The following is a 19,512-nucleotide window of genomic DNA, read 5'->3' as shown; positions in this document are numbered from 1 at the left end:
GGTACTTGTACTTTACTGGAGTATTTAAATGTTATGCTACTGTGTACTTCTACTCCACTACAGTTCATAGTTAAATGGGTACTTCTACTCCACTACATGTTTAATACCTTTAGTTACTTTACAGATGTGGATGAATGATGTGAAATATAATCAGTGTTAACTCAGACTTTAGTTCCACCTGGAGTAAATTCACAAGTTACCCTGCAGTATACAAAGTCCTTCAAACTAGCTGCACCTTTACCAGCTTTGAGAACGCTGGAAAAGCTGCAGTACATATGCCGAACCTGTACGTGGCGCTGTAACTTCCTCCACCAAAAGCAGCAACTTCCTCCACAAAAGCAGCGAAGAAGAATGGTTGTCATGGCTGCACTTCTGTTTATTCTCCGCGGTGGGGGCCAAGGGATCCGGGCAGAGTTTTTCGCCAGTCAACGTGTGTTAAAGTTTAAATCTTCCGGACAAAATTATAAAAGTGCCGGTCAAAGGTCTTCTTTGTTATTTATTGAGCTTTAAAACAAATGAATAACGACGATATAATGATATATGAAAATAAAATACACAGAGCCTATCTCTTTTTCCTCTCTTCTCAAGCGTCAGTGTCTGTCTCATGCAGCAGCTGATCAGTAATGATACTCGACAGTAAAAGCGAGACAGGGAAATGAGTTTTTAGAGCAATGGGACGTCGTTTCCTCTGGAGCGTCACGTGAAGCGACGTCCGTTTGTGATGACGCTGCACAGCTGATCGTCTGACAGCAGCCAGCTCTGTCCCCGTTATTTTCACAAACACCCCCGCCCCTGTTAGTACACATTTACTGACACAAACATTTGTATCATCTGTTGTAGACCCAAATAAATAAAATCAAATAAGAACTAATTCTCAAAAAAGATAAACGCCATTCTTAAAATGTATAAACGAACAATAGTTGGATTAATATTGATTAGAGTGCACAATAGAGATATGTTATCTATCAAAACCCAGTTAGATGAACATTCATTGGATTGCACACTTAGTTTGTTTGTGTGGATATGTAGCAAATTAACATGTTAAATAGCACTTAATGACTGACTGAATGGAAATGACAATAAATGAAAATGTAAAACGAAAAAGCGATCATGAAAATGTTTCCAATAAATGAATAAAATGATTTTTGTCCACTTTGTTGTTCAGATATATCACATATTTGTAACTGAATGACATTCATTGAAACAGAACACAGTATGAACTGAGGAGTGAGTCCGTGAGTTTCATGTGTTTTCTTCACTCCGCTGTTAAACTGCTCTCATGTCAAGAAGCATCAGATCAGTGCATGCGCTGCATCGTCCAATCAGTGAGCGATACACAGTAAGGGGGCGGGGAGAGTGTCTGAGGATTTCATCGAAGGATGGTCTGGTGGTTCCTCGGTTATCGCTCCTCCATTATCGCTCCTCGCTCCTCGCTCCTCGATCCTCGGTCCTCCGGCAAAATAAGGCCATTGGGACGCTACTCAAGATGGCGCAGACAAATCAACTTCCGGTGAGACCGAGACCGAGGAGCGAGGAAATGAAAATAAGAGAAGTGAAACGCAGCTGTGTGTGAGTATGAAATGAACAGTTAGACTGACTGCTGTCAGTTGGAGTGATGACATCATCGTGTTCCATTACACAGGTGTTTATAGTTGAGCTAACGAGCTCTGTAGAGATCAAAGGTTTGCATTGTTCTGAATGAGAGATGAACTCTTACATGTGAACGTTTTGTGGAAGAACCATAACAGATATCTGTGAAATTTCAAAACGTGAAGCATGTCAAGGAAGTTGAGTATCTGAAGTGTAATTTTTGTGTACTTTCGGGTTAATAATGTGGCCCTTTTGGCAGTTTAACTAAAGGTGTGCGGCTGCTGCTGTGAGGAAATATCAGCCTGAAATTACAATGGGTTTTAATGGAGACATGTTGAACGTTTTGTCACTTCATGCCCTCAAGAGGCATTTTGTTTAATTATATTTGCTTAATTATTTGTCATTTTTCAAGCTACGAGATGTTTTCCTACGTTTGTCATGAAAAATTATGTCTCAGGAATGTAGGGTTTGGGAATTATGGCAGTTTTAAAAAAAAATATGAAGGCAAATTTCAAGATTTCCTACCCTCTAGCTGTGACATCACGCACTCTAGTTAATGTTAAAATCTGAAGAAAGCCTCTTTACCAAGGTCTGAACAATGTTTAATATCTCTAAAAGTAAGAATCAGATTTAAAAGTTGTGTTACACGAATAATGTCAGAAAGATGTGTAACATTTTAAAGTTGGAATGAGGTTTCTGAGTGAAAGTATGAATGAACAGTTAGCAGTTGAAGTCGCATGAAGATTGTTCAAGTCTGAAGATTTTCTCCATTGACTTCAATGGTTAAAAATGTGATGAATTATGGGATGGAACTCTGGAATTATGAAAGTTATGAATGATAAAAGTAATAGCCATCGATTCCCGACCGAGCTGAACGTTTTGAACGGAGTTTCTGCGATGTTGAATGCAGGAGGAAAGAGGGCAAAATTCCGGCGGAATAATAATAATTTGTCCGTAGAATAACATATAGTTGGAATGCGGTATCAGCCATTCCCACTAATAAAGAGCTTTCTGAACATTAAAGCATGGAGACATGTCCCTGTAGAGACACTAAAGACTGACTATGAACCTGAACATGAGCATTGTAGGGCCCCTTTAGAAGAAAACAAAATAAGGCTATATACTGCTTAACAGTACTGAATTTGCTGTTTTCAAATGAAGAAAAGTTGAATGTAAAATGGTTTAATGGTGTGTGACTATCGTTTGTCACACAGTATTATTTTAAAACAATAACATAATAATAATAGCAAGTACCCTTGCTCATATGCCCATAACAAATGTATAGCATTACAGTACATCAGCAGGCGTGGACACATGGCATATCTGCTGCAGCACCGTGGGGATATTTCTGAGTGCAAATGAAGGCATGAGTGAAAAACAACAGAATGGAGGATGCTGAAGGCCAGCGAGTAATTGTGCCCGAGGGATCAGCCAGCAGAGTTTTTGTGTGCTTTGTTTCCATGGTTTCCCATCGGTACCCCTCATCCTGTTAAAATGTGCTTCTGAGGACATTTCTGAGAACACAGTGAAGTCAGACCCCCAGGTACACAGGGCTGCTCTGCATGCTGCTGTGGTCCTTTCCTCACTGAGAGAATATACACATTCACTGTCTGATAGTTGACATACAGTATATGAATATACACTATTCATATGTCAACAGGTGAATCATGTTATTCAGATGTAAATAGAGTCTTTGAGTGTTTTTCTCATGAATTGGAAAAAAGAACAATAATTTATTCAATTTGTTAGTAATAAAATAACAGACTAACATAATGAAGATCTGTGCATTCTGAAATGCCTTTGAAATGACAGATAGCAGTAAGGGTTAGGGTCCTGGTTAGCTTAGGATACTTTTTGTTGGGTAAATATTTATGTAGAGTGGTGCAGAAACGAGTCCTAAAACCAGGAAATAACTTAGCATTTGACCACTTCCGGTTCCCTTGTCTCGAAGTCAACAGTCTTTTGAACGTGTTTTGTGGTTAGAAGCCTTAAATAAGATCTACTGAACACAAGCTGAAAAGATTCTGAAGGTCTGAAACTTCTATGTGTGATGGAACACGGCAGTTCCCTAACAGGTGACTACAAGAGACTATTAAACGCCAGAGCTAATTTAGTGTAATAGACCAAAATCCAATGAGGACATCTCATTGGTCTTTGTAGAGGAAAGCCTTTGGGGTGCTAACTTCAGGGTCGGCCTACAAAAATATGTAATCACTGATCCACTAGTGCACTTTAAACACTATAAGTCATTGAAGTAAGTGTTAATGAAGTGTTAAGGTTGCATTTACAGAAGATTAAAACTAATTATTTTGAGTAAGCAAGTCATGAATTCTGAAAAGAGACAATGCTGTTGGGTTTAAGCACCACACACACAGTGCCATCTACTTTAGAGAAGAAGACATCTCTCCTGTTGTAATCTGCAACAGTAGATTAATAAATAGCACAACAGAAAAGAGTGTATTTGATATGAGGGTGAACTGGCCTTTTCACCACGAACATTTCAGATCAGAACATATCTTTTTTGAAAGCACATTTTTGCTAAGGTATACATACTGTTGAGGAATCTATTAAGCACTCACAAGTTGCTTTCCAGTTTCCACTTCTTGTTGTCAGTTGTTTTCTGAGTGTGTGTGTGTGTTTAGTTCTCCTGCTGGTTTCCTGCAGCAGTTTCTGTGCTTCATTAGTGGTTATTGGTTCAAAGTGCTTTGCGGGAACAGCTTCAAACAAACAAAACAACTCAAAACAACTCCATTTCTCTTTATAGCTCTTCCTACTCGCTCCCTCGCCATCAAATTGGCCCACCTTCCCCCGGTCTCTCTTTCTCTCTCTCTCTCTGCTAATTTCTTATTTTCGTAGCTTTTTCAGCGCCTACCTACACTCCTCTGTCAGTTTCACCCCCTCACATCCTGTCTCCATCTTCCTCCTCTCCGTTTGTCTGTGTCTTACTCATTGTCAATTCTTTCATCTATTTCACATCCCTCTCCTCCTACTTTCCCCAGTCTGTCTGATGCACACACACACACACACACACACACACACACACACACACACACACACACACACACACACACACCACACACCACACACACACACACCACACCACAACACACACACACACACACACACACACACACACACACACACAACACACACACACACACACACACACACACACACACACACACACACACACACACACACACACACACACACACACACACAGGGGAGAGTGCCCCTGAGGCCAGAGGGGCACATGAAAGAGGTAACTGAGCGCAAGGGCTATACAGGCGATCCATGAGTTCTCTGATCAGAGCACCTGTCAGAGTGTGTGTGTGTGTGTGTGTGTGTGTGTGTGTGTGTGTGTGTGTGTGTGTGTGTGTGTGTGTGTGTGTGTGTGTGTGTGTGTGTGACAGGATTGGACGATCTAAGGCAGTCGTCGAGGTGACTTCAGATTTACCACAGTCCACAGATGTGAAACCTTGCCTCACACACTTACACACACACTGACAATGCATCGCTTAATCACACACTCTGAGTGGTGCTTCAGCTGTGGAAGCACATCTCCATGTGAACAAGGAGATTAACATAAGAGAGGCCAAGTGCCCTCACTTCACGGCTGTTTTGTAATCTGGAAGTGAAATATTTTCCAGAATATCTGCACACACACACAGAAACATGTCAGTGTTTTTGAACGCAGCCCGCTCTTACATTTCTGGTGTGCTGTGTGAACAGGTTTTTTATTTGGTTGGTTACTTCAAGTGCTCAGATCTCCAAACATGGCAACACTATGTTGACAGAGTAAAATGAGCCCACAAGTACGAGTAGTGAGTCCTTTCCGAACTACTGTTGTTTTTTAAAACACTGAATGATCCATCCATCTTTACCAGCTAATCTGGAGTCCCAAACTTCCCTTTTCATGGCCAAATGATGTACTACTGATTCTTTTTAAATCACTTTGAATTGCTTTGTGGTTGAAATGTGCTACATAAATAAACTTGCATTGCCTTGCCTTTCCAATTGCCAGTAGAAATGTTGCTTTTCTATTATTCACCACTGAAGTCACATCTGATAAAAACGTAGTTTCCTCAATTTATATTTGTTACGATTCAGTCAAACTTTTAAACTGTCTAACCAGAGTTGCTAATTGTTAGAACAGAAGACACTTCCAACGAGTTTCATTTTGTTTCCATCACTCCCGATCGGGACTGGAGCCATCATTATCATGACAACTGTTAAACTATGTAACCTTTTCCAACACAGACAAAAGCCAGATGTGGGTTTTTGTCTCGGGTAACGGGCTGTGTCTTAGGTCTGTGAAGGTATCGCCTAATGGCTACGGTGAAGAATGAAACTGAAGTGGCTCAACAGTTATCTTTATATATTTTTAGGACACAGTTACAAATCAATTTCTCATTACATTACATTACGTCCAAAACAGTCGGGCATTGTTTCTGATAGCAACGTTTCTGATAGGGCCGTGGGTGTAAAGCCAGCCTACATTTCCGATATTACGTCATATCGGACACAAATCTGGATCAGCTCCGTTGTAGCACCGTTTTTAGAGATTTGGGTATGGAGGAAAAGAGAGAGGGTTTTATTTTCTGATGCTGCGTGAGTTCCCTGACACACCGGGGACACATATTTATGTATAAAAGACATCAAAAAGTGCATTTTGCATGATAGGTCCCCTTTAAAGTGTCCGACATCAAGCCTCAAAGCTCATGAACACATAAGGTAAAAAAACTGCCCAACCTCGGGAAGCATGAGCAGTGTTGGAAGATGAAAGATCCTTTACTTACTGTAACTAAAAGTACAAATACTATGGCCTAAAATACTTCCCTACAAGTACAAGCCCTGATTTCCAAATGTTACTTCAGTAAAAGTACAAAAGTATTAGAACCTTACCTTACCTAAGTAAGTATCAAACGTAATAGTCGTTGTCACGTAACTGTATTTAGTTACTTTCCACCACTGAGCAGGACAGTCAGTTATCATTGGCCTTGGCAAAGGTGTGATTCTAGTTGTTTTAAAAGAGCTGCCGACCTTTGACTTCCTGCTGTTACCGTGGAACAATGTTTAAAGGAAACTATGTTTTGGTTCAAATGTAAGACAAAGATGCCAACAGAATGTAAAGGGGATCTGTTCTCCTGCATCATGTGATCTCAGTGTCAATGAGAGTAACCCACAAACAGTGAATCCAGCTGCACCCTTCTCAGCGCTCATCAGCCTGACATCTCTCTGGCAGTGAAGAACTGTGGATTTGGCGCAGGCATAAAAGAGGAAGACAGGTAAATGATATTCCAATGTGTCATCTCTTCAGAGAGAGCTCGGCGCTCCCTCAGGAAGCGTCTGATGAATATTAATGTGTGGTAACAACAGTCGCTGCGTGCCAGGCCTGTCAGGTCTGGAGACAGGTTTGTGGTTTGAGGGCAGAGAGCGTCACCTCTCCTCGTCTCTCAGCTTTGTCAACTTGTTTTCCCTCTGTGCTACACGGGGGCTTTGTCTCTGGGCTCAGGATTTCTCTCCGCTTTGATATATTTTCCCAGGTTGCCTTTGGTGTGTACTTCACAGGCGCTGTGGCAGCACTCATTAACACACTCCTGACAATTGTGTTTTTTCTCTTTTAAGCCACTACCGTACCTGCCATCCTTCCTAATTGTCCCATGAGACATGGCAATGATGAGAATAGAGAAATGGCCTTAATTCATCTTTAATTAGCGTTTGCGCTAATGTCTGATCAAATAGCATATTAATTGTGGCTTTATAGAGTTATTATGAAGAGCACCTGCAATGGTGTCATTTAGAAAGTAAGGGCTTTATTTCAAAAGATAAATAAGAACACAACGAGCTGGCTGGAATTGATAATGTTTTTAACATTTTTTACATACCAAAGCAAATTCCTCATATAAGTAAACCTATTTGGTAAGAAAACCGATTCTGATTGTGATTATACAACGATAATGAAGAATAGAGCTGTTGCATTACATTTTGGACTTGCTGCCCTGACTAATCATTAGCACTCTTTGAGGGGCCCTCCCTGTCTGATTGTCTACAAGTGTGCTGGAGGCAGAGCAGCCCCCCCCCCCAGCTGATTACCTCCTACAGAGACTCAGCAGCCACCTCCACGCTGCCAGACCTTAGAACCTGCTCGTCAGCCAGTTAAATATTAGTGATAGCGGTTCTCCTCTTTTCCCTTGCCTGATCCTGTTCAGTTTTTTCTTCCCTTGCAGTCCTGTCTGCTCTGCTCCAGCCCCTGTGGACCGCTCAGACCCTGACCCAAACCCCCCTCCCTGGACCCCCTCCCATTCGGCTCCCCTTCACTCCCCATCTCAGCTCTGATCAACCACGCATTTTTCCAACAATAAACCTTTTTTCAAAGCTATTCCTGCTACTGTCTGAGTCCGCACCTGGGTCCACCTGTTGAGCTGCCCACTTAACAAGACCTATGTCAGGTCAACATTGATTTGATATATTTCTCACCTCAGCCCTGCTGGTGGAAACAGTCTATTATCAGATGTAAAGATCACATTGTACGGATTTGATCCTGCTTTCATGTCCGTTTCAAATAGTTTTGTGCGTCAGAGCTACGGCATCGATCACGCAACTGCACACACACACACACACACACACACACACACACACACACACACACACACACACACACACACACACACACACACACACACACACACACACACACACACACACACACACCACACACACACACACACCACACACACACACACACACACACACACACACACACACACACACACACACACACACACACACACACACACACTGGGAGGGGGTTTGTGTTATTTGCGCTCTTCATATATACAGTAGTTCCACACTGAGTTGACAGAGGCAGTGGATGAGCTCCGACAGCCGTGCCATGTTGTCAGAGCTGATTGGCGTTTAAACGGGTGTGCAGTGTTTACTCTTTGTTTGTTGTTACATTAGTTGTGACAAACCCCAGATCAGCTGTCAGCATCTGTCTGGCAGGAAGCCTTCAGCCTGATCCCACTGAAGAGGAACTGTATTTTAAGTAATACCTTGCACCTCACAGTTTATATGTTGGATATGAGTGATGATATATAATGTAATCCCATGTTTTCCTCTTTTATATTTTCAGGTCTCTGCTCTGGTCCAAATCAGTTTCAAGTGTGGTTTCCACTTGGTGTTGTTTCATTTAACACGGAAAAAGATAAAAGCAAAACAACTAGAGTCACTTATTAAAAGCCATATGAAAAATCCACTCCTCCCATTGGTAAGACTGGTTCATTGCTAGTTTTGTTCAACATGGTCCGATTGTCCGGCTACTGTGACTGTGGCACAGTTGTAGTTTCAGTCTGATTGTTTTCTGTTTAATTTTAAAGTTTTATTTCAATGATGTCTGTTTTTTTTATGTCTTTGCGTATTTCCCCCCCCTGTTTGATAGTGTCTCCTGGCGTTATTAGTTACACCAGGTTCCCATAAGCCCTGAAACCACGTGTCCTCATGTACACCTGCACTTTATCTGCACTTTAAAGTGTTTTCTGTTAAAGGTGGGGTAGGTAATTCACTTCAGAAACACTTTTTGTTATATTCCATGGAATGCTCTTAACATCCCGATAGCAATGAATACATTAAATGCTTTGACAATAACTACATAAAAAAATGTCATCTGTGGAAGCTGTAGTACTGTAAAAAGCACGACCAATCATTTTAGCCGGCTCGGCTAAAATAACTGGATGGCCTACCTGCCTGTCAGCCTTCCATCTGTGCACAAACTTATCTCGTGCCCTCATTGGTCATGTGCACGTTCGTTATTTTTCTTCGGCTGCGTACTTTCAAATTCTAGCGCACTCGAGCTGGTTTCTCCATTCTTACCTACCCTACCTTTAAGTCTTCCTGTCTCCTGCGTTTGGGCCTGACCCCTCCCCTCCTGCTGACAGCGGTGGTCTGTAAAGCCCCTGTCACACTGTCCAGAAATTGACCCCAGATGGACACACGAATATGGAATTGTGAATTTCGCACGAAGATGGCCCCGAAGTTGGTCAACAGCCAAGCAACAGCCGAAGCAAGTACGATGCCTACGTGTGAGTACGATGATTTAGAATGTATCCAGACTCAACGTAAGAGCTTGTGCCTCTTCGGGGGGTGCTAACATTTAAACATACACTTTATTCTTTACTTTCTCCGTCTTTATATGTAGATTAGAAGATATTACTTATCTCCGTCATGTTGTTTCCATAGCAACAACAACTTCCTGTCAACAGCGTAAACTCGCCTTCAAAAATCAAAGCATCTAAATAAAACAGGAAGTTAACCTAAATTACATTTAAGACATACAACTGCAACGAAAGTAACAAAAACAATGTAATATCCTTTTCAGTTTCACAGAACACAAATTGAGTTATTTACATAATATGTTTACATGATTTTGTTGTGCAATAAATGCAATCTCGATGTCATCGTACTATAATACGATGGCTACACGACGGCATTGCGAGGGCTTCACGTAGTCGTGTTGCCTTCCTAAGACAATCGGGCAGCTTCTTGTTTCCTTCGTATTGTCTTCGTGAGGCGAAAAATGCCCGATGGCACCGATGATCAGAGGAAGATGACACGATTTGACAAGATGCCCTCACGCTGGCCTTACGAAGGGCAAAATGGACACACAAATTCAACACGAAAATGAACCTTCGCAAGGTCCTTCGGCAATTTGTTGGCATGCCAAAGATTTGGCCACCGCTCACGAAGTTGCTGCCGGAGCCTGAGAAACTCCACCGGCGGTCATACCATGGCTTAAGATGCCCTCACGAATGGCCCGATGTTGTTACGATCAGAGCCGAATTTGAACATTTCCTTTATCGTGTGTCCATCTGGTGTCAATTTCAGACAGTGTGACAGGGGGTTAAAGGCCCGCTGAGGATGCCATGTTAGATTGATCCACAGATCCTAAAGCCCCGGTCATCATGATCTCATGGGTTCAGATAATCAACTCAAAAGTTAAGCTCACATTAAATAACGCTCATGTTAACATGATGTGTAAACATTAAAGTCAGCTTACATTTTCATAAATGTCTGCATGCTGCTTTGTTCATGGTTTGGAACAAACTTCCAGAAACCTGCAGGTCCGCTGCAACTCTTACTACTTTTAAATCCAGGCTGAAGACTTTTCTTTTTGTCGCCGCTTTTAATTGAACTATTCACATCTTAAACTGCACTGTAACTTTTATACATGTATTTTTTCTTTTAATGTTTCTTTTATTATCTTTTCTTTTTAATGACTGATTTTAAATGCCATTTTCTTAATGTCTTTCATTTTTGGTAAAGCACTTTGAATTGCCTTGTGTTGAAAAGTGCTATATAAATAAACTTGCCTTGCCTTGCCTTTGTGCTAACTGTTTTTTTCCTTTTTTGCTAACATTAGCTAACATGCCGCTCAGAAGTACAACAGGTAAAGCAGCTAAGTGTATTGCTGAGGAGGAGATAGTTGTACCTTTCAGGACATACAATGTGGCACTCCAACGACATGAAGGTCACTGAGTGGGATTTGGCATTCAAACAGTAATCTGTCACAACATTGTTTGTTTTTTGTTGACTAAAATTCAATAAAAAAGGTCTTGGGGACCTTCTGTGTCATCTATATATTCCAAGAAAGGTTTAGAGAATATAACTGGGACTTTTATATACATGTGTATATTTTGAAAATGTCATCCCAAAATGTCTCCTTTGGGATAAACAAAGAGGATTTCAGCTGGTAAAAAACCCACTTTTCTTTATACTCAGTTAGAGTGCAGTATTTACATGAATGTGAATGAATGAGTCTCCGGCCACATGCCACAAACTATGCATGTTTGGTTGTAAATAATTGAAGTGCAAATTAACATAGCTGCGATAAACAACATTTATCCAATCATAGCATGACATGTCTTCTGTCCTCACTCACTCTGCTCTTACCTGGTCCCAGTCTATACTGCGGAAAAATGTGTGTGACTTGATATCTGTGTAGCCCGTCTGGACCTGGCACCCCAGCCGCTCCTTGGGATCCTGTTGGGACCAAAACAGCTGGTCAGCGAGATAAACAGGAGCATCTGTATTTCAAATAGAGACTATTCTTTATAATTCAGCATCTGCATGTAAACAACGCAGGCCTACTGTCAGGGTGATTATACTTAATGTCTGCACTATTAAAGTCCAGGGGGGGGGGGTGTCAAAAGATAGCATTTACCCCATTTCCATATTAGATGTTAATAAGAGAAAAGCCAACGTGGACAATTAGCAATAATGCTGGCCACACATGTTTTCATCATGTTTATGTGCACATGTGGCCCCCCCGCTGCCGCTCAGCTCGAACTGCGCTCTGTTCATCACAACAATTATTCTGAAGACTTAAAGAGAGGAAGTGCATGTGAAGGCTGTTAGCAGCCTCATGCTAACAGATACACTAAGACGTCACACACATGCAACCTTGTAGTCGGTAACAAACTGATTACAACAAATATATATATATATTTCTTAAAGGGCCATACCAGTGTTTCTTTTGTGTTGTTACTACAAATCATAAACGTACAGTAATGTTGATTTTTTTCAGGCCACTTCCATTTATTAGTATGACAAGGCTTGAAACCAGAATGAGTAAAATAATAACTCTAGTGTTATTTTACCTATTTATTTTTGTCAACAGATTTCATATGAACACCAGATGTAAATCTGAATTGAATTACAATTACTTGGAAAAACCATAAGTAAGTTCTTAAAAAAGGACACATGTGGTGCTCTAGTTAGTATTTGTGGTCACAGGACAATGTGTGTGGATTAAGTCAAAATAACCTACAGTGTGTGTGTGTTATAAACGTGAAAATGTCACCCAGTCCAGCAGTGTAATGGCAAACAATCAGCATTTATGTTGTACTATTGTCCCAATGTGTTTTACATCTTACATTGTAAAATAATTTACATTGTTTTGTTGTCGTACATACTAAACTTTAGTATTAACATGATTTCCACTTGTATTTATTTGCATTGCATTTGATATTGAGTCAATTAAAAAGGATGGTAAGTAATCAGTTTACATTAATTACATTTTCTGATACCAAGATAAGTTTACATTTTTTACAAGTAATTGGTAATTGTAACTGAATACATTGGTTATTATTAGGATTTCACCATTATTGTAGCACAGGACAAAATAATAAATACTGGCCATGATCCTACAATGAGCAGCAGTGTGCGCACGCACGCACGCACGCACGCACGCACACACACACACACACGGAGGGTTGCGTTGGGAGGGACTGCTCTCACCTTGTTTAGAAAGCCCTTCAGCACGCTGGCAGCTTTCACTGACAGAGACCTTGGGATGCGAATGGGCTTCTCAAGAATGACTATTGGAGAGAAGAAAAGAGACAGAGAGGGAGAAAGGAGGAAGATCGTGAGTAGGGAGGAGGATGATTCACAGTCCAACCTGCCTGTGGGTGACCATGTCTGCTGAGTGGGAGTCAAAGGAGGGGAGGAGATACAGAGGACTGTTCTCTTCTTCTCTCACTTCTGATGGTCTACACACAGCCTTGAGACTCCCACAGCTTTACAATGTCATACAACCGAGAAGAGAAACTCGGTGAAAAATAGTTTTCCCTCGAAATCTAAAAAGGGTGTAGCTCTGCCTCACACTGTAGTGCTTCAATGCACAGCTCAAGGTCCGCTGGCATCACAGGCTCTGCCCTTGCATGGTTCAGGTCCTACCTGACAGACCGTAGCTTCTCGGTACAGCGAGGTGCCTTCTCCTCTGCCAAAGCCCCTCTTACCTGTGGTGTTCCCCAAGGCTCGATTCTGGGCCCCATCCTTTTTCTACTATACATACTGCCCCTAGGTTCAATTCTCACAAAACATAATATTCCCTTCCACTGCTACGCCGACGATGTACAGATAGATCTGCCTCTCAAAGCAGATGTCACACACTCACTACAGCAGCTGATGGACTGCTTAGCAGAGATAAAATCCTGGCTGAGCAAAAACTTCCTCCACCTCAACGAGAGCAAGACCGAGGTCATCTTTTTTGGACCGCAACCTCCAGCCTCTCCGGTTGATATTCTGGGGTCTCTCAAAAAAAACATCCTCCCCTCGGTCATGAACCTTGGAGTGACCTTCACCAGCACTTTTAAATTCGACAAGCAGATCAGCACCGTAGTCAAATCCTGCTTTTTTAAAATAAGACTATTGGCCAAAACCAAGTCGTATTTATCTTTTAATGACTTAGAAAGGGTTATTAACGCCTTTGTAACCTCGAGACTGGACTATTGTAACGCTCTGTATGTGGGTATGGACCAGGCCTCAATTCAACGCTTACAGCTAGTCCAAAATGCAGCTGCACGTTTGCTGTACGTTTTACTGGCCACAAAAAGCGCGACCACATCACCCCTATTCTGGCCTCACTACACTGGCTTCCAGTTCAGTTCAGAATTGATTTTAAAATCCTTTTATTTGTTTTTAAAGCCCTAAATGGGCTGGCTCCGGCCTATATAGCCGAACTCCTCGAGCGCTACACCCCAGCCAGAGCTTTAAGGTCTGCTGACCAGCTGTTGCTGATAGTGCCCAAGACCAGGCTTAAAACCAGAGGGCACCGAGCCTTCGCAGCAGCTGGCCCTAGGCTCTGGAACACTCTGCCCCTCCATGTGAGGTCGGCCCAGACCCTAGGGGTTTTTAAATCTACACTAAAAACACACTTCTTCTCTCTGGCTTTCTAGTTAGAGCGGAGCACGACTCCTGACTTTTCCTTGTGTTTTTATTTTAATTTTGTTTTTTTTATATATATCTGTTGTAACTTATTGTCGTTTATTGTGATTATAGTAATGTGTTTTTATTACATGTACAGCACTTTGGCTCGACCAAAAATCGCTTTTATATGTGCTATATAAATAAAACCTGATTTGATTTGAAGGTTACATTGTCAGTGTGTGGACATGTTTACTCTCCATCACTACCATGTGTCAGAATAGTGACAGAATAGTGACAGAATAGTGTAAACTGTAAATCGGACATGGTATGCTCAGATCAGGTGTTTCTTTTGAGCAAAGAGGATTTCAGCTGGTAACAAAACCACTTTTCTTTATACTCAGTTGAAGTGCAGTAATTACATGACTGTGAATGAATGAGTCTCCAGCCACATGCCTCATCAAGCTATTAGTGCACACTGTTTTCCCCGGGTTTTGCCTCTCAGGCTACAGGCTTTTTGTTCCGTCTCATTTGTTACCTCATGTTACTTCTTTTATATGTCTCATGTTTTTCTGCAGCTGTTATTTATTAGTGATTTTTCTACTCAGGTGGACAACAGGTATTATTGTACCGGGTTGTTCGGGGTCTGTGCAGCCTGTCAGGATGATCTGCAGACTGTTGCTGAAATAAAGAAGTGCCTCAACTCCGTCTTTAATGACGTTTTTTAATGATATCTATCACTGCCAGAATTTGAACTGTTGTTCGTAGTTAAGATGCAATTAAAATATTACTTATGATACTCCATGGAGGAAAATGACTTTAGATAAGGTTAATTAAATTAACATTTTTGCCTTTTTTACTTCAAAATGTAAGGTCTATTGACCATAAATAAAACGATATATTAATAAGATGGAATGAAGTTGGCTAAAAAGGTGTAAAACAGAATACGGTGATTCATTATATAAGCTTAATAAAGAGTCAACAAAAGTAGCCAGGAAGACAAAACAAAGGTTAACAAACCATTATTCTGGAAAGCACAATATCCAACTTTGTCATAATGTATTATTTGCTAGATTAATATAAATCGAAATAAATACAACAAACAGAATTCACCGAATTCCATAGTTTTATTTCAATGTGTCCCTCCAGCTTTAACTTTGCTTGGTGTTTGTTTAATGTCATAAAATAATCCTCTCACTTGTCAGGGAAATGACACCAAAAACAGAAGAGCACAGCCATGTTCCAAAACCTCTCCGGTGCACATTAAAGCTGAATAAATATTGGTACAAAATGGTAAGACTAGTTTAGTTATTTACAGCCGATTTGAGCTTATGATAGATATACAGAAATACTGTTCTATTAATTCAGCCTGATGAACACTTAGAGAGATAACTGGGGAAAAGCTACTTGGTTGACCTGGAGTGAAGATGTTGGCGTTTCTAATATATTTATCTTATTAAAATTGTACACGTTTTCACAAGAATGCCACCTTGTGCTTGGCTCCCCACTGAGTCAAATGTATGTGTGTCTGAAGCTATAGGGTTGCAGCACTGGGACCCAGAGCAGGGCTGGCACAGGGTCCATAGGTGGCATATGGCTGGGCGGCACCTATAGAGAAAGGGTTGGTTTCCGTTGGCAGGACCTGGAGTAAGAACCTGCTGCTCCACCAGCGAGACGGCATGAGGACGGGCTGGTGGCAGATGCTAGCCGCGGAGCCCTGACAGCCACAGCAGAGACATATTGCGTCACACTAGGCTATATGGAGGAATTTCTGTTATACAGGACTGTGTGGGTGGCTGTGTGAGAGAGGGAGGTAAAGGGGGGGGTCTATGTGAGGCTACCATATGGCTCCAGGAACACAAATACAAATAGGACAGAGATTATAGAGGGTGTGATCAAACTAAAACCTTGTTTCCTTTGGTCCGAACCAAAGTTAGCTTTGTTGTTATTGTGTATTAAATTGTTTCGCTTTTCAATGTAATGTTATTTCCTTGAGAACTGGCCAATCCCTAGAAGGTTAAGATCTCACATTGGTGAATGTTAATTACAATATTGTGGTAAATCCTTGAAGGTAATGCATTTGTTTTACAGTCGCTCGTCTAAAACTTGGCTTTTATCCAATGACTGTTTAGAAAGCAAGACAGGGATATAACCATTAGCTGGGTCAGATGTCCATCAATCAACAAAGTCTGGAAATGTATTTACTCAGAGGTGTAGTGGGTGGAGGCCATTCCATCAGAGTTGGAGTGACATTTGCGCGAGTGTCTTTTCAATTGCGTATGGAGGTAAATCAAATTGAAGCAATACTACATGCAAGACTCACAAGAAACGCCTGGCTCATAAAGATTTTTTTTTATAGATGCATTCCTCCTGAATCAAATGAGTATTTGTTGTGTCTCGTCAAATGTGTTGGTTATGTTTATGTATTATGTCTGTCATTTTCATGTTTTTTCACGTCTGGTCATGTCTGTTTATTTAGGTTCTTCATCTCTAGTCAGTCTCTGTGTTTATTGTCATGTCTCGTTTTCCATTTCCTGTTTTATTTTGTACTTACCTCTTGTCTTTCATTTCAGGCCCTGTTTCTTCCTCCCCTTGTGTGTTTTTTCCCATCATCAGTGTCTGCCCCGCCCCTGATTGTTTCCACCTGTTCCCACTCACCTCATGTTTAAATAGTCCTGTCTCTCCCCTGTCCTGTGTCAGTTCCTCTTGTTTGTTTCTCCGAATGGTCGTGCCAAGCCTCAGCTCAGAAAGGATCACTTTCACTCATGTCAGGTTTTGTTTCTTTTGTTAATTTTGTAGGCTTAAGTTTTTCTTAAGTTCTCTTTTTGTTATGCCTAGATTTTTCCTCCTTGTGAGCGCCTTTTGTTATTTCCAGTATCTACTCTGTTAAGAGGGATTACCTGATCTGTGAAATTAAAATTACATTTTTTTACATTCAAGACTTTGTCTCTGGGTCGTGCATTTGGGTTCATCAGTTTGTGTCGAGATCCTGAAAGTATTACCAAACAGATAAGGTTACAGCAGCTGACATAATGAGCGTTTACCACATTGTGCAGAACACCAGTCAGTAGACTGTGGTAGTAAGCTAGCTCCTGTCAACCTAAAGTAAAGCCTTGTTATTCATATTTAAGAGCAAATAAATGTTTATTTGTAAGGGTTAGATGGACATTAAAATGTCAATCTGAACTAGGTCTTATCATAACAGTAATATGTCTCACATTGTCCCACACAAACACACTCTTTGACCCCTGGCCCCCCTGGCCCCCCTGGCTGCAGGCCTACACAGAGAAGGGATTTATGGGTAACTGCACGTAGCAGTGAGGGACATCCTCTCATCTGCGCAAGTTCCACATCTACTCAAGGATTTCTGTGGGCCTCCAAATATGTTCAAAACAATGTCCCCGACTGTATGTTCCCGCCTTAGAGACATGTGCACAGGTATCATTTAGAGACATGTGTGGCTGGACACCATTCTCCGTAGATGCACGAGATGTTTTCTCGTGCAGAATGATAAAATACCTTTATCATTTGACACTTGAAGCACTCACAGACACTATTGAGAGAAAATAAATAAAGTAACCGAGGCAAATTCCAGGAGTGCATGCTCAAAATGCTGCTTCTCTTCAGCGTCAAAGGCATTTCCACGTTTACACAGAGCTGTAGACGGATGCACTGCGATGTACCGTATGATGATTATGAGGAAAGACTCACAACTCTGAACAGTTATTATGGCATCATTACTTTCATCCTTCATTTGGAAAACCGTCAGATACAGCTATCCTACAATTGTGTCCCTACACAACACAACAATGATCGGTAGATATAGAGCATTGTGGGATGTTGACACACATTTTTCGCTCAAGCGAACTGGCAATCGAAACCCCCGACGCCACAGCGTTACATTCATTACTCAAATATCCATTTCTTGCTCAGCTCACATGCAACAGATTTTCTTAATGTCCTTTAAAACATTAAGAAACCAGTCTTTTTTTTTCTTTCTGCCTGACCACCATATCGCCATCCAATGGGGTTTAAGAGACCATATACTCTGCCAACAGAATATTAAACTCATAAATCGCTCACTTCGATTTTTTAGGTAGAAATAAACACAGACAAAAAATGTACATCAATAGGAAATAAAAACAAAATACCAAAATGAGTGCATGTTCTCCAACGGTTCTTTTCCTTAGCCTTATCAAATGATATCACTAATGTAAATGCAACAAGAAGTTACTCAAATGCCAATAAATCTCACAAACTAAAATACAACAGGAGTGGATTGAGAGACTACAGCAAACTGAAGCTAATTAACATGTGAGAGAAATAACATTAGCTTTATTTCTGAGATTCACTCATTTGAATGAAGCATACAGACCCATCTAAGCCTGGGTTTACAAACACACATAAATCCTTACAGCCCAGAGGTGATTGTTATTTACATGGCATCTGTTTTCCACACTCTCAGACTCTCAGTTATGCGTCACAAAGGGTTAAACTAACATGTTTCTGTTTAAATGGCACCAAACAGCCTGCCAGACGCTCTCAATACTCATATTTGATTTCCCAATATTCCTCTACTGCTAATCCATAAAGCACAGGATGTAGTGAGGAGCTGGAGACACTCCTGATCATCAAACAGGGACCGACATTATAGAATAAAACTAAATACTGCTGTATGACTTTTCTAAATAAATAACTTTAAAGTGAAAATATACTTTTGTAAATATGTATTTAGTGATTAAGAACTGTTTTGAGAAAAAAAGAACCCCCCCAAGGCTATTATTGTCTGTCTAACACTGGTTGCCATGGTATTTGTTCAGAAATGTATGATCTCTACAGGATGATTACAAATGATTTATAATATTTTCGCCAGCTCCTTCATCAGGACAACATTTTCCTCGGTTTTTTATTCTGTTGGTCAAATTTCAATGCCAGCACATTTTTTAAAAGCACAGTCCTGCCTCCCCAAATAATGAAAAATGTTTCAGACCTAGCTATAATTTGATCATTTATGATAGCTGTTTCATAATATTACTTTTTGGAATTGTTGCTTTTACAGGCTAGCGTTATGCCTCATAACCGTAAAATACATGTTTTCTACTGACAGCATTGATAAACTACATGTGCAATAAAAAGTCAAATGCAGTAGGCAACGGGTTTTCAAAACTAATAACCTGTGTTTTCGCGGTCCTAGACGGCCGTGCCTACAGGTGTGTATCT

The 19,512-nt window shown here is 40.9% G+C and overlaps 1 protein-coding gene across 1 annotated transcript in view; it reads right to left on the bottom strand.

The window, feature by feature from the left end:
• Window positions 1-19,512, bottom strand: part of prkcz (protein kinase C, zeta) — a gene marked incomplete in the record, with an annotated part of 136,148 nt that overhangs the window by 2,774 nt on the left and 113,862 nt on the right. Inside the window, 2 exon segments of the mRNA XM_034145661.1 lie at window positions 11,539-11,628; window positions 12,886-12,965. Of these exon segments, the coding sequence (XP_034001552.1) occupies window positions 11,539-11,628; window positions 12,886-12,965 (170 nt within the window).

This window comes from Trematomus bernacchii, unplaced genomic scaffold, assembly GCF_902827165.1.
Source record: "Trematomus bernacchii unplaced genomic scaffold, fTreBer1.1, whole genome shotgun sequence".
In the NCBI taxonomy this organism is placed as follows: domain Eukaryota; kingdom Metazoa; phylum Chordata; class Actinopteri; order Perciformes; family Nototheniidae; genus Trematomus; species Trematomus bernacchii.
The sequence above is the reverse complement of the archived record's forward strand: the minus strand, read 5'-3'. Positions and strand labels throughout refer to the sequence as shown.